The sequence below is a fragment of the Dromiciops gliroides genome, chromosome 1 (genome assembly GCF_019393635.1).
Source record: "Dromiciops gliroides isolate mDroGli1 chromosome 1, mDroGli1.pri, whole genome shotgun sequence".
In the NCBI taxonomy this organism is placed as follows: Eukaryota; Metazoa; Chordata; class Mammalia; order Microbiotheria; family Microbiotheriidae; genus Dromiciops; species Dromiciops gliroides.
Genome location: NC_057861.1, coordinates 725,167,359 through 725,180,075, shown reverse-complemented (window position 1 = coordinate 725,180,075; position 12,717 = coordinate 725,167,359). Strand labels below are relative to the sequence as shown.

Genomic DNA, 12,717 nt, shown 5'->3' with positions numbered 1-12,717 from the left:
TCTAAGGCTGGATTTGTACTCGGGTATCCCTGAGTCCAGGGCCGGCATGCTGTGCACTATGGTGCCCCCTCGCTTCACCCTAGTCATTAAGAGCTTAGAAGAATAATAATAGTCAATAAATGTTGAATAATAAAAACTAACATTTTCATTAACCTCAAAGAAAGTGCTGTGACTGAGTTTGAGAAACTCTGATTACAAATATAAGAAAAAAGTCCTAGACAGTCTTCAGAGGAAATCAACAAACCTGTAATCTTTTAAACACTCCTGTGCGTAAGTTTCCAAACCCATAATGGCACTGTGCATTCAAATCACTTTCTGTTAATTCTTCATAAGGAGACTGTTCAATTTCCCAATCAAAATCTTCTTCCTCATCTTCCTTAGACTCTCCAGGAAGTTCAGAAGAACCTAAATATGTTGAATAGTAGGAAGGAAACAGGATTATTTTCATTATATTATGGAAATGACTTATTAGAAATTCATTAACTCAGTGGTTGAAATTCAAGTTCATCAAGTTTTTCAGAGTTCCCAAAAGACTTTACCTGACATTTTCAAGTGCTTTTCTAATTAATCCATTATAGAAGAGGTTTGTGTTTCTTTTAAAAAAGATTTGGCGGCAGCTAGGTGGCACAGTGGATAGAGCACTGGCCCTGGAGTCAGGAGGACCTGAGTTCAAATCCAGCCTCAGACACTTAACACTTACTAGCTGTGTGACCCTGGGCAAGTCACTTAACCCCAATTGCCTCACTAAAAAAAAAAATCATAAAAAATAAAAATAAACGAATTAATTAAAAAGTAGTGATCTTCTGATGCCACTTGCCCATGATTGTGATTATGACTAAACTGCTTTAATAACCTTTTTCCTCGGGGCAGCTAGGTGGCAAAGTGGATAGAGCACCAGCCCTGGATTCAGGAGTACCTGAGTTCAAATCCAGCCTCAGACACTTGACACTTACTAGCTGTGTGACCCTGGGCAAGTCACTTAACCCCAATTGCCTCACCAAAAAAATAAATAAGTAAATAACCTTTTTCATATAGATATATTTGGGGGGGAGGGGGCAACAGGGGTTAAATGGCTTGCCCATGGTCACACAGCTAGTAAGTGTCAAGTGTCTGAGGCCAGATTTGAAGTCAGGTCCTCCTGAATCCAAGGCCGGTGCTCTATCTACTGCACCACCTAGCTGTCCCCTTCCTCTATATATTTTGATCCCCCAGCTAGTGTCTGAGGCCAGATTTGAATTCATGTCTCCGGGACTCCAAGCATAGAAATATACCAAAAATACGACTTTAAGTAAATATGCACATATTTTGTAACATTCCCTGAAATGGGGGTGGGAGTGGGGGTGGGACATAAAAATAACTCTATAAAGCAACATTTATTTCTAGATGAGAAATCCCAGTACATTTTATAAACATACACCATTTGCTTTTCCTTCCCTTCCACTACCTTATCCCTGTTTCCTCATCTAACCTGCTCTCCCACATATCCACCAATCACATCTAAGCTCCTGCCACTCAAACAATTCCCAAAGCTTCCCGTGCTTAATGCTCATGAACATACCAGTTACTTCCACAAGTGGCTTTGCAGATCTGGATTTCTTTGATGCCAGGAGTGATGTCAGCATATTCAGTCCCTCAAAATGTTCACCAGGAGTCTCTTTGTACATTCGAAGAGTAAAGATTCCTTCAAGATGAAAGAATTTTTAATTAAAAGGATTTACAATGTACAATCTATCACAGAGTACAGATCACCCTTATGGAGATCTCCCATCTCCCCACCTCTCAAGAGCCTCTCAGGCTGTGAGCTCTGCCCTCAGCCTTCACTTTCCTCCCTTTCAGATCTCAATCCTGTAGTTAGGACCTAAGTACCACCTCTATCAGGTGACTCATGGATCTATCTATCCAATCCCAGTCTTTACTGGGGCTTCATTCCTGCATCACCAACTACCAGTCACACGTTTCAAGTTCAATGTCCCAAAGATATCTCAAGTTCAGCATGTGCAATATTAAATTCATTGTTTTTCTCCCTAAACCATACCTTCCCTCTTCCAAACTTTCCTATTTCTGTAAAAGGTACCACCATTCTTCCAATCTCCCAAGTCTAAAACTTCAATATTATCCTTGACATCAAAATTCCACCCTCATTCCATGTATCCAATCAATTGCAAATCTTGTCTCTTACTCACAGACTTTCCAATTCCTTATCACTCATACCACAGCCTTCTAATTGGTCTCCCTGCTGCTGCTGCAAGTCTCTCCCAACTCTGGACATCCTATAAGCAGTAGCCAAAGCAATATTCCTTAAACGAAAATGCGACCACATAAGTCCCACATGCAATTAACTTCAGTGGCTCCCTGCTGCCTTCCGTGATTTAAAGCCCTTTTCAACCTCATCCCAACTTATCTCCCCAGACTCATGATTTCTCTCTCCCAGACAGAGATCCTTCTCTCAAGGCTCCTCATACGTGCCATTCCATCTCCTGCCCACCTGCCTGGAAGGTATTTCCTTCTTTCTGACACACCAAACAGTCCCTCTCTTCCTTAGTACCATCTTCTGCAAGAAGTCTTTCCTAATCCCCCCAATTGCTAGTTCTCTCTTAAACTACCTTATGCATAACTATGTATGTGTAATTATGCTATTTCTGTATGTATTTTATATCTCTACTAGGCTGTATGCTCCCTGTGAGCAGGGAATTCCATTCTTCTCCATCACCAAGCACATTGTAGGTGCTCTAAAAATGATCACTAAATGGCTAGTTGAGAGAGAGAGGCTCAAAAAGTATGGTGTAACCAAAAGTATGGTGTGCTGAGGGCCACAAGTACCAGGAAATGAGGCGTTAACAAAAATGTTTCAACTGAGGAATGTCATAGTCAAAGCTGTGGATAAGGAAGACTATCCCAGCTGCAATGAACAGAATAAATCAGCAAGACAAATATATTTGTTAGGATGGGTATCTATTCCAATTGTCAAGGTCAGATGCCTTAAAATAGGGTACTAGCAATGGAAAAATAAAGTGAACAAAGGTTATAGATGTTACTAGATAAACTAACAAAACTGAAGTTCATATAAAACATATAAAGAAAATTTAACCTGTCTCTGAATGACATTCATAATTATTTCTAGGATACTGGCAAGCTAAAGTATTAAAGTTTACATCAATTTTAAAATTTCAAAATAACAATATTAACATGCTGTGCTACTACTTCCACAATAACAAAGGTCATTGTTCACAGATTACCACCATATTTAGAAGTCGCTTCATATACTTTCTAACCTCTAAATATCTCTCAACAACTAAAAAAAGTATAAGTACAGAATAACAACCACCACCATAGCTGACAGATTCCACTTTAAAGGTTCCAAAGCATGTTTTATTATTCCATTTAACACAGAATATAAAATCACAGAACTCTAAAGCTGAGAATGAGCTCAGAGATTATCTAGTTCAACTCCCTTATCTTACAGATAAGGTACATTATGATAAAATAAAAGAGCCTGAAATTACAATGGCAAATAAAAGCATTAAAATGTTAAACACGCTACATTAAGAAATAAACAAAAAGTAATGGCATGTTTTATTAGACTGATCCTAGTTCCAACCTAGAGATCTCCATCCATAGTGCCTCCAGTTACAATTATGGCATCAAGAATCCAGTGGTGTACCTTTATCCACATCATATGAACCATCTTCTTCTCCATTTTCCACAATCCTTCCAGGAAGAGTTAATCTGTGGGTTTGAAAAAGTCTTTATCAAGCACTTAAATCAAATAGCAGTATGTCTGATATATTTGGTGACATTACAAAAACCACAATAAGAAGAATTTAGCTTTAAAAACCACAATAAAATGAACAAAATCACTTAAAATGCCTTTGCCAAGTTATTAATCTTTTGTTTTCACTTTGAGGGATCAGGACGGGGATCTATGAATTTGTTTATATGGAATGGCCACCCACAAACCCAGATAAATAGCTCTAATCCAAATCTGCCTTCATTGCCCTAAACGTCCACATTCCTGGTAACTAGAAGCTGCTGGAGGGGAGGGTTTAAGAGGCTAAGGAACTTGTCCAAGCTCACCCAGCTAGTTTTTGTTCGAAGCAGGGCTTGAAATCAAGTCTTCGGACTCTAACGCTGGCCCTTTATCCACTAAGCAATGGGATCTTACGTTAGCAGCTCCCTAACCAGGACTATCTAGTAAACGAGCAGCTGGGTGACAGAGTTCTGGAGCTGACCTATTACTTTTCAAATCCTCCCTCAGACCCACTGTAGATGTGTGACCTTGGGCCAGTCACAGAGCCCCTCTCAGGCTTAATGTCCTCACGAAGAAAACAGTGATGATAAGAGCACCTCCATCACAGGGTTGTAGTGAGAATTGAATGAGCTACTATCTGTAAAACACTTTACAAACCCTAAGGTGCCATGTCAATGTAAGTTGTTGCTAAGTGGTCTTCCTTCCTTAAAATACTGCCTCTTGCTCTCACATACACATTAATTTAAAAATCTCCCTTTCTACTTGAACTCTCCCCCAATCAGAATGGCAGTTTAGTCTAGGGATCTACAGGCAAATTCTCTACTAACTATGCAAAGAAATAGAATCAATAAATTAATTCCAGATAAAGCCTTCCCATCTGTCTGACTGAGACTTCTCAGCCTTCTTTACAGGAACAGCATCTATATCCCATCCCCCCCCACCCCGGTATATGGATGTACCCCAAAGATATCATCTGGGTGCTCTCTCCTCTCTACACGATTCCCTGATGATCTCATCAGCTCCCCTGGGTCCAAATTACATCTGTCTGAAGAGTCTTCCCAAATCTACACATCCAGCCCTCCTCTCTATTCTGAGCTACAATCCATATCTCCAACCACCTGGCAGACATCTCCACCTGAATATTTCATTAGCACATTAAAAGTGGTATGTCCAATAAGAAACTCATTCTCTTTCCTCCTAAATCCACCCCTCCTCTTATCTTCCCTGTTTCTGACAAGGACAAAGGACACTCTTTTTCCAAGTCACTCAAGTTCACAACCTTGGAATCGTCCTCTTGGACATCTTTAACTGGACATCTCACTGGTATTTCAAACTTAACTTGTCTAAAACACAACTCATTATTTTTACCCATAAACTCTCCCCTCTTCCCAACTTCCCTATTACTGTTAAGGACAATACCATACTCGCAACCCACCAATGTGACAGGTAAAACTAAATGTGTGTGGTTACCCTATCTGTCCCCTTGTGGGGAAAGCTAATAATAATATTCTCACACCAAGGCTGTCTCCCTAGGTGTCATCCTCTATTCCTCTCACTCACCCCACAATAAAATCTGGTGCTAATCTAGTCCTTTCTAGCTTCACCACATCTCCCATCCGGGCTTTCCCTGCCTCAAGCACCTCCCCCAAACCAGTCGTCCACTACCCAGCTACAGTGACCTTCCTAAAGAGCAGGCTGGACGTATCACACCTCCCAACTCAGTAGTGTCTCCATGGCCTCCAGGTTCAGACATTCAGTGCTTTGGCTGTGAAAGCCCTTCCCTTCAAATGTTTTTTCACTTTAGAGCCTCCTACAAATGCCACAATCCAGTGACATCTTTCCACTCCATGCCCTCCAATACTCTTTCTACTCACTTCCCACTTCTTGGCTTTCTTAAAACTGTCTCAAATCCCACTTTTTAATAGGTCTTTCTTAGTGTCCCCTCATCAGTCCTCCACAATGCCTTCCTTCTGGGATTGCCTCATATTTACAATGTATATATCTTGAATGTACACATTGTAGCTATTTACAACAACCAATTAATAAGCATTTATTAAGTACCTGCCAGCCAGCCACCATGATAAGCACTGTGGATACAAAGAGAGGCAAAATATCGGCTCTGCCTTCAAGGAGCTTACAATGTAACATGAAAGACGACATGCAAACAAAAATATACAAAGTAAGCGATGTCTAGGATAAACAGGAAATAATTATCAGAGGGAAGGCACTAGAATTAAGAGGAATTCTTGTTGTTTACGGTTGTCTTGTCATTTTACAGGCTTACAGGCTTGTCTGACTTTGTGAGCCCATCTGAGGTTTTCGTGACAGACACTGGAGTGGTTTGCAATTTCCTTCTCCAGCTCATTTGACAGATAAGGAAACTAGGGCAAACAGGGTCAAATGACTTGCCCAGAGTCATTCATCTAGTAAATCTTCCTCATTCCACACTCGATCTATCCACTGTGCTGCCCTAGGAGGGACTGGGACAGGCTTTTTCTGCAAAAGATGGGATTTTAGCTGTGATTTAAAGGAAGTGTCCCCTCTTAGAATAGGAGCTTAAAAGCAGAAACTGTTGGGTTTGGGAGTTTGTTTTTTCGTTTCTTTGTACCCCCCCCCCCCAGCATGTACCACAGTTCCTGGTTTATCGTAACTGTTTGTTGGTTGAATTCCCTGTGCCTTTTACTCCACTCTCACAGCACAATCAAGCAAGCAAGTTAGGTCCCTCCACCTGACCTACTCCAATTGAGCAGGGCTACTTTCCCTCTGTCTAGTCACTTCCCTCTACAATCCATCCTCCAGTCTGTCAGTCAGTCAACCAGGAAGCATTTATAAGGGATCTACTATGTGCCAGCACTGTGCTAAGCACTGGGGATACAAAGAAAGGCAAAAAACAGTCCGTGTCCTCAAGGACCTCACAATCTAATGGAGGAGCCAACACAAAAGCAACTGCGTACAAACGAGATACAGATAAGATAAACTGGAGGTCGTCTTAGAGGGGAAACCCCAGCTTTACGGGGGCCCAGAAGATGGAATTTTAGGTGGGAATGGAAGGATACCAGGAGACAGATGAGGACAGAGAGAATTACTGGCATGAAGAACAGTCAGAGAAAACCACCAGTCTGGAAATGGAGAGTCTACTTCAAGAGACCGCATGGAGGCCAGTGTCACTGGATTGCAGACTTGGGGGAGAACAAATAGGGGAGGAAGGTGTAGGAAGATTGGAAAGGTAGGAGGGAATAAAGTTGTGAAGGTTTTTGAATGCCCACCAAAAAGAATTTTTATAATGGATCCATCAGGTGATAGGGAGGGACTGGAATTGGTTAAATAGGAGGGTGACATGATCAGATCTGTGCTTTAGGAAGGCCAATCTGACAACCAAGTGGCAGAAAGACAGGAGTTTGAAGAGACTTGAGGCAAGGAGCCCAACCAGCAGGTCACTGCAATAGTCCAGCCATGAAGTGAAGAGGGCCTATACCAGTATAGTATATAACATGATGGCATGTCAAAGGAGAAAAGGCGGTGTATTCCAGAGAGATCATACCTCCTGGGACACCCCTACCTCCCCTTTCCAGCTTTCTTTTATGTGTTGTCTTTCCCTATTGGATTGTAAACTTCTTGAGGATAAAGACTGTCCTTATTTGCATCTCCAGAGCTTAGCACACACATAGCAGTTAATAAATGTTTACCGAATTGAAATGAAGTTCTAAAGGTAAAATTGGCAGGCCTTAGCAACAGATTATTAGATGGGGGGGAGAGGGGGGAGAGAGAGTAAGAGAAATCAAAGATGACACCTAAAGTTTGTAAGTCAAAGTGACTGGGAGGAAGGGGATGCCCTTGGCAGGTAAGAGGGAAGTTCAGAAGAGGGGGAGGGTTTCATGGAAAAGATGAGTTCAGTTTTGGATTATGCTGTTGGACATGTTGAGTTTAAGATGTTTTTGGGGACATCTTTGAGATATCTAACAGGCAACTGGAGATGTGAGTCTGGAGGTTAGGAGCATGAGGTCAGGGCTAGATAAGTACATCTGAGAATAATAAGCAGAGATCCTTGGAGCCCTGGAAGCTATGAGATTACCAAGTGAAATGGCACAGAGGGAGAAGGTAGATCAGGCCAGAAGCAAAATGATGTCAAAGTCATCATCTGACTGATGAAAGTCATCTCTGATTAAAACCTGATGCTTGAACCCATGCCAGGAGAATGAATACACCCTAGAGAAGCCAGAACAGAGCTGTCTGCATGGATGGGTTTGTGAGGGAATACTCATATCAATTAGTTTCAACAAGCACTATTAAGCACCCACTCCATACCAGGAACCTACCTGAGATACAAAGACACAAAGGAAGTAGTCCCTGAGATCCGCAGGCACCTTTGATATTTTGGAAGCTCTGAAACTGACTAGTTGGCATTTTGTTTCCTCTATCAGGATCAGAGATTCAAAGCTGGACCCGATCTTGGAGGTTTTATCTAAGCCAAAGCCCTCATTTTACAGAAAACTAAGAAATAAAGTGACTTTGCCCCAAGTCACACAGGTAGTAGTAGTAAAGCAACATAGCTGGCCTGGGGAACCAAGTCCTCTAACTACAAATCCAGTTCTCCTTCCAGATTCTGGTAGAGTGGATAGAGGACTAGACTAAAGCACGTCAGACTTCTTCCAAGAGGTGGTTAGTTTTCCCCAACCTTTTTTCTTCTTGTTTTTGTTCTTTTGTTACGGGGGAGGCTGCTCTCTAGGAGAGGTTGCAAGGATAGTTTAGGGGACTAATCAAATCAATAAACGTTTTTTACTATCTGCTAATCGCTGGGGATACAAAAAGAGGCAATATTGGGGGGGGGGGAGAATGCAGTAACAAAAGAGGATGAAAACGTCCTTTTGCAAAGACACTCACAACATCTCTCAACATAGGGAAGAACAGAAAAGCATCAAAACCCACAGGCTGGACCACCAAGGTGGGGTGCTGTGAGGGAAAAATCCATCCTCTTCTCAATAATTCTCAGGAACTCAGCAGCAAAGTGACAAAGGCTTTATTTTCTTCTCATGAGAAGGAGGCACCCTATTGTGCATCTAGTGGATGCCCAGAAAGGGGGCTCCCAGGCCTTGTTTTATACTCTAGTCCCTAACGCAAATGGACCCTCCCCTTTTTCATCACTGGTGGGGTTACAATCTACACGGGCAAAAACTAGATAATCAGAGGGGCAGCTAGGTGGTGCAGTGGATAAAGCACCGGCCCTGGATTCAGGAGCACCTGAGTTCAAATCCGACCTCAGACACTTGACATTTACCAGCTGTGTGACCCTGGGCAAGTCACTTAACCCCCATTGCCTCGCCAAAAAAAAAAAGGTAAATGTTTTCGTTCCTTCAACTACGGAGAGCCTGGTTTCTAAGTTTTAGTGTTTTTTTTAAGTTGGTACTTAAAATGACAAATATGGTAATGTTTTACATAATCATACATATATAACCCAAATATGATTACTTGCAGCCACAGGAGGGGAAGGTAAAGAGGAATAAAAATTGGAACCCAAAACTATAAAAACGTTTATTACCAAAGAAAAATTTTTTAAACAAAAGTTGGTACTTAAGACAAAACCTCTTCAAAGTCCCCACGACCCTGATAATAGGAATCCACCAGCCCGCTCCCACGGGTGCTCTGTCCCCGAGGGCTGTCACGCTCGAGCCGCCCACGTAGCTTCCCGCAGTGGAACGGCACCCCTCTGAGCTCCCCCCCTCCCCGCCGGGCCCCGCCCGCGCTCACCTGAGGAAGTACGGCTTGGCGTAGAACTTGAAATCGACGCCCTCGAAGTACACCTCGAACTCCGAGACGCGTGCGTAGGGCACGCGGATGGCAATTGTCAGCGACTCAGCGTCCTGGCTCAACTCGAACGCGGGCGTGATCATGACGCGGCGAAGGCGCGATCGACGGCTCGGGAATGGATTGGCCAGGCGGCGGATGCCCCCTCCGCGAAGACGGCACGCACGAGGAAAGCCACAGGTTGTGGGACCGATGATGGACAACTCCGCTACCGGAAATCTATCCCCATCTAAAAGATGCCCTCTACGCGGATGTTGACCGACGGAAGCGCGGAAATTTCTCGCCCCCGGACGAGGAATGGACGAACGCACGCCGGAGTCGTCAGGACAACGCCGCAGCCGCTTCTTCCTTCACCGGCTTAGCGTTGGATTTCCGGGTCCTAGCGGAAACGACGCTAGGGAGCACAGGAAGTCCCGCCTCCGGTTGCCATGGAGACACCAGCAGAGTCCTGGGAAGCGGCTTGTGTGGGGAGGGGAGGAAATAAAGGCGGGCAGCGCAGAGGTGAGAGAAGAGGTGGCGTATCAGCCGCACAACAGCCCGGGCTCCCTGGTCTTTCCAGCCATCTTCTTTTCCCTTCCAGTGCCAGCGGCGCCCCGGGCCTCGGCTTCACCAGCTGTAAATAGAAGCCTCGGGGTCCATGACCCCCCTTTCCATCCCCTTCCCCTCCCCGTATGGAATAAGAATATTTATATAGCGCTTAATATCTATATAGCGGCAGGCACTGCGTTGAGCGCTTTTACGGGACTCCTAGCAAGCCACGCCTTCTCTCCGGGCCTCAGTTTCCCCCTCTGTAAAAAAAAAAAAAGAAGGGGTTTGGACTCTGCCCCTTTCTCTTTCCTCCTCTCCCCCTTCCCCAGCTGAGCACAGTCCGCAAGTCCTTAGTGCTCCGTCTCTCCTCACATCGCCTGCGCGCTAATTCCGTTGGTAGGTTTCCCACAGAAGACTCAGGTGTGTTTGTGGCCCGGTTCCGATCCTCTTCTCATGCTTATTAAGTTTGCAGAAGAAACAAAACGTGGTTTGTTGGCTGACAGAGTTAGATCCAAAGAATACTCTCATTAGGTCAGATTAATAAAATTTAATGGAAAGAAACGTCTGTACAAATAGGTTAGGAAAATCGAGTGCTTATCAGGTGTATGTATGGAGAAAAGATAAAGGTCTTTCCAGTAAAATCAGGGGTAAAGCAAGGATGCCTATGATCATCATTACTCATTAGCACAATGCTGGAAGTGCTAGTTATAGGAATAAGACCCCCAAATGGAGGTAATAAGCACAAAGAGGAAACTATATTTCTCACTTGTTGCAGATGGTACCATGGTATGTGTAAAGAATCCTAAAGAAATAACAAGGAGGCAGCTAGGTGGCACAGTGGATAAAGCACCAGCCTTGGATTCAGGAGGACCTGAATTCAAATCCTCAGATACTTGACACTAGCTGTGTGACCCTGGGCAAGTCACTTAACCCTCATAGCCCCACCAAAAAAAAAGAAAAGAAAAAGAATTAACTAAAAATTAGTTTAATTTAAATAGTAAATTTAACAGTTCAGGGTAGAAAATAAATCCACATAAATTATCAGAATTTCTGTTTATTACCAACAAAACCTGATAGGAAGAGTTAGGGAAATTCCATCCAAAATAAATACAAAATGTATAAAATACTTGGGAGTCTACTTACCCAAAACACAGAAACTATATAAATACAACTACAAAGCAACTTTATGGGAACAGAGACACACCTAAATAACTTGTTCAGTCTTGTCCCACTCTCCATGACTCCATTTACGGTTTCCTTGACAAAAATACTATAATGCTTTGTTATTTCCTTCATCTCATTTTACAGATGAGAAAACTGGGCAAACAGGATTAAGTGACTTGCCCAGGGTCACTCAGCTAGTAAATATCAGAGGCCAAATTTGTACTCAAGTCTTCTTGACTCCAGGTCCAGCCCTCTATCCACTGTGCCACCTACCTGCCCACCTAAATAACTAGAGGAATAGTCTCTTCAGTATTTGTCTTTTTCCTTTTTGGGGGGGCCCGGGTATCTTTGACGATCTGATGGCTTTCATGAACTCTTTGCAAATCTTAAAATGTTTTATAAATGCTAGTCATTATTCATGCATAGGAAAAATAAATTTTCATCCTCTGTGATGTTATGTTTTATATAATGTAACTTTATGTAATGTACTCTATGTAACATCTATGTAAATGCTCATGTATTAGCTAAACAATGCTAATGACAGTACTACTTAAATTAATTTGTTTACTCGGTGTCTTACCAAACTTCCAAAGGATTATAACTGTGAATTCATCTGTAGGAACAAAAGGTCAAGAATCTTAAAGGAAATAATGATAATAAAAGAGAAATGGAGGAGGAGGCTATACAACATATAACAAAGCAATAATCATCAAAACAACTTGATGCTAATTTAAAAATGCATCAGTCACTGGATCAGGTATACAACAAACAGAAGCATATGACCACAGTAGCCTGGTGTTCAGTAAACCCAAAGCCTCTGATTATTGAGTTAAGGATTCAGTGTTTGACAAGAACTACTTGGAAAATGTGGTAGCAGCCTAGCAGAAATTAAGTATAGGGGGCAGCTAGGTGATAGGGAGTGGATAAAGCACCAGCCCTGGATTCAGGAGTACCTGAGTTCAAAGCTGGCCTCAGACACTTGACACTTACTAGCTGTGTGACCCTGGGCAAGTCACTTAACCCCAATTGCCTCCCTAAAAAAAAAAAAGTATCTCTCATCTCACTTCACCCTCACAATAATTCATAATACAGGTTATTATCCCTATTTTATAGATGAGGTTAGAGAGATTAAGTGATTTACTCATGACCTCACAAATGTTAGAAGCAGGATTTAAACCCAGGATTCTCCTGACTAGTTTTAATGCTGTTTACAATACACCAAACTTCCTCTAAGGGCAGAAGAGAAAGAGATTAAAGAAAAGTGCTTTTCTCATGTGCAAATCATGTCTACATGAGACTTGCAAAATAAATCAATTTTCAGATTAATTCAGTAGTATAAACCACACTGATTATTAAAAGCTGCTAGACTGAACAATATGAATTATTTTGCTATCACTGTTGAGAATTAGAATAAAAGCTTATTCTAATATTTAATTCTCTGCCATTAATTGTCAAGTAAGTACATATGGCAATGG

At 42.5% G+C, this 12,717-nt stretch overlaps 1 protein-coding gene across 1 annotated transcript in view; it reads right to left on the bottom strand.

The window, feature by feature from the left end:
- SHQ1 (SHQ1, H/ACA ribonucleoprotein assembly factor) overlaps nt 1-9,902 on the bottom strand; it is a 129,515-nt gene extending 119,613 nt beyond the window's left edge. The window contains exons 1-4 of the mRNA XM_043975142.1: nt 9,494-9,902; nt 3,662-3,726; nt 1,559-1,681; nt 245-405 (exon numbers count right to left, since the gene is read on the bottom strand). Coding sequence (XP_043831077.1) covers nt 245-405; nt 1,559-1,681; nt 3,662-3,726; nt 9,494-9,636 — 492 coding nt within the window. The 5' untranslated portion in view covers nt 9,637-9,902. The remainder of the gene's footprint in view (nt 1-244; nt 406-1,558; nt 1,682-3,661; nt 3,727-9,493) is intronic.
- Nucleotides 9,903-12,717: the final 2,815 nt, after the last annotated feature.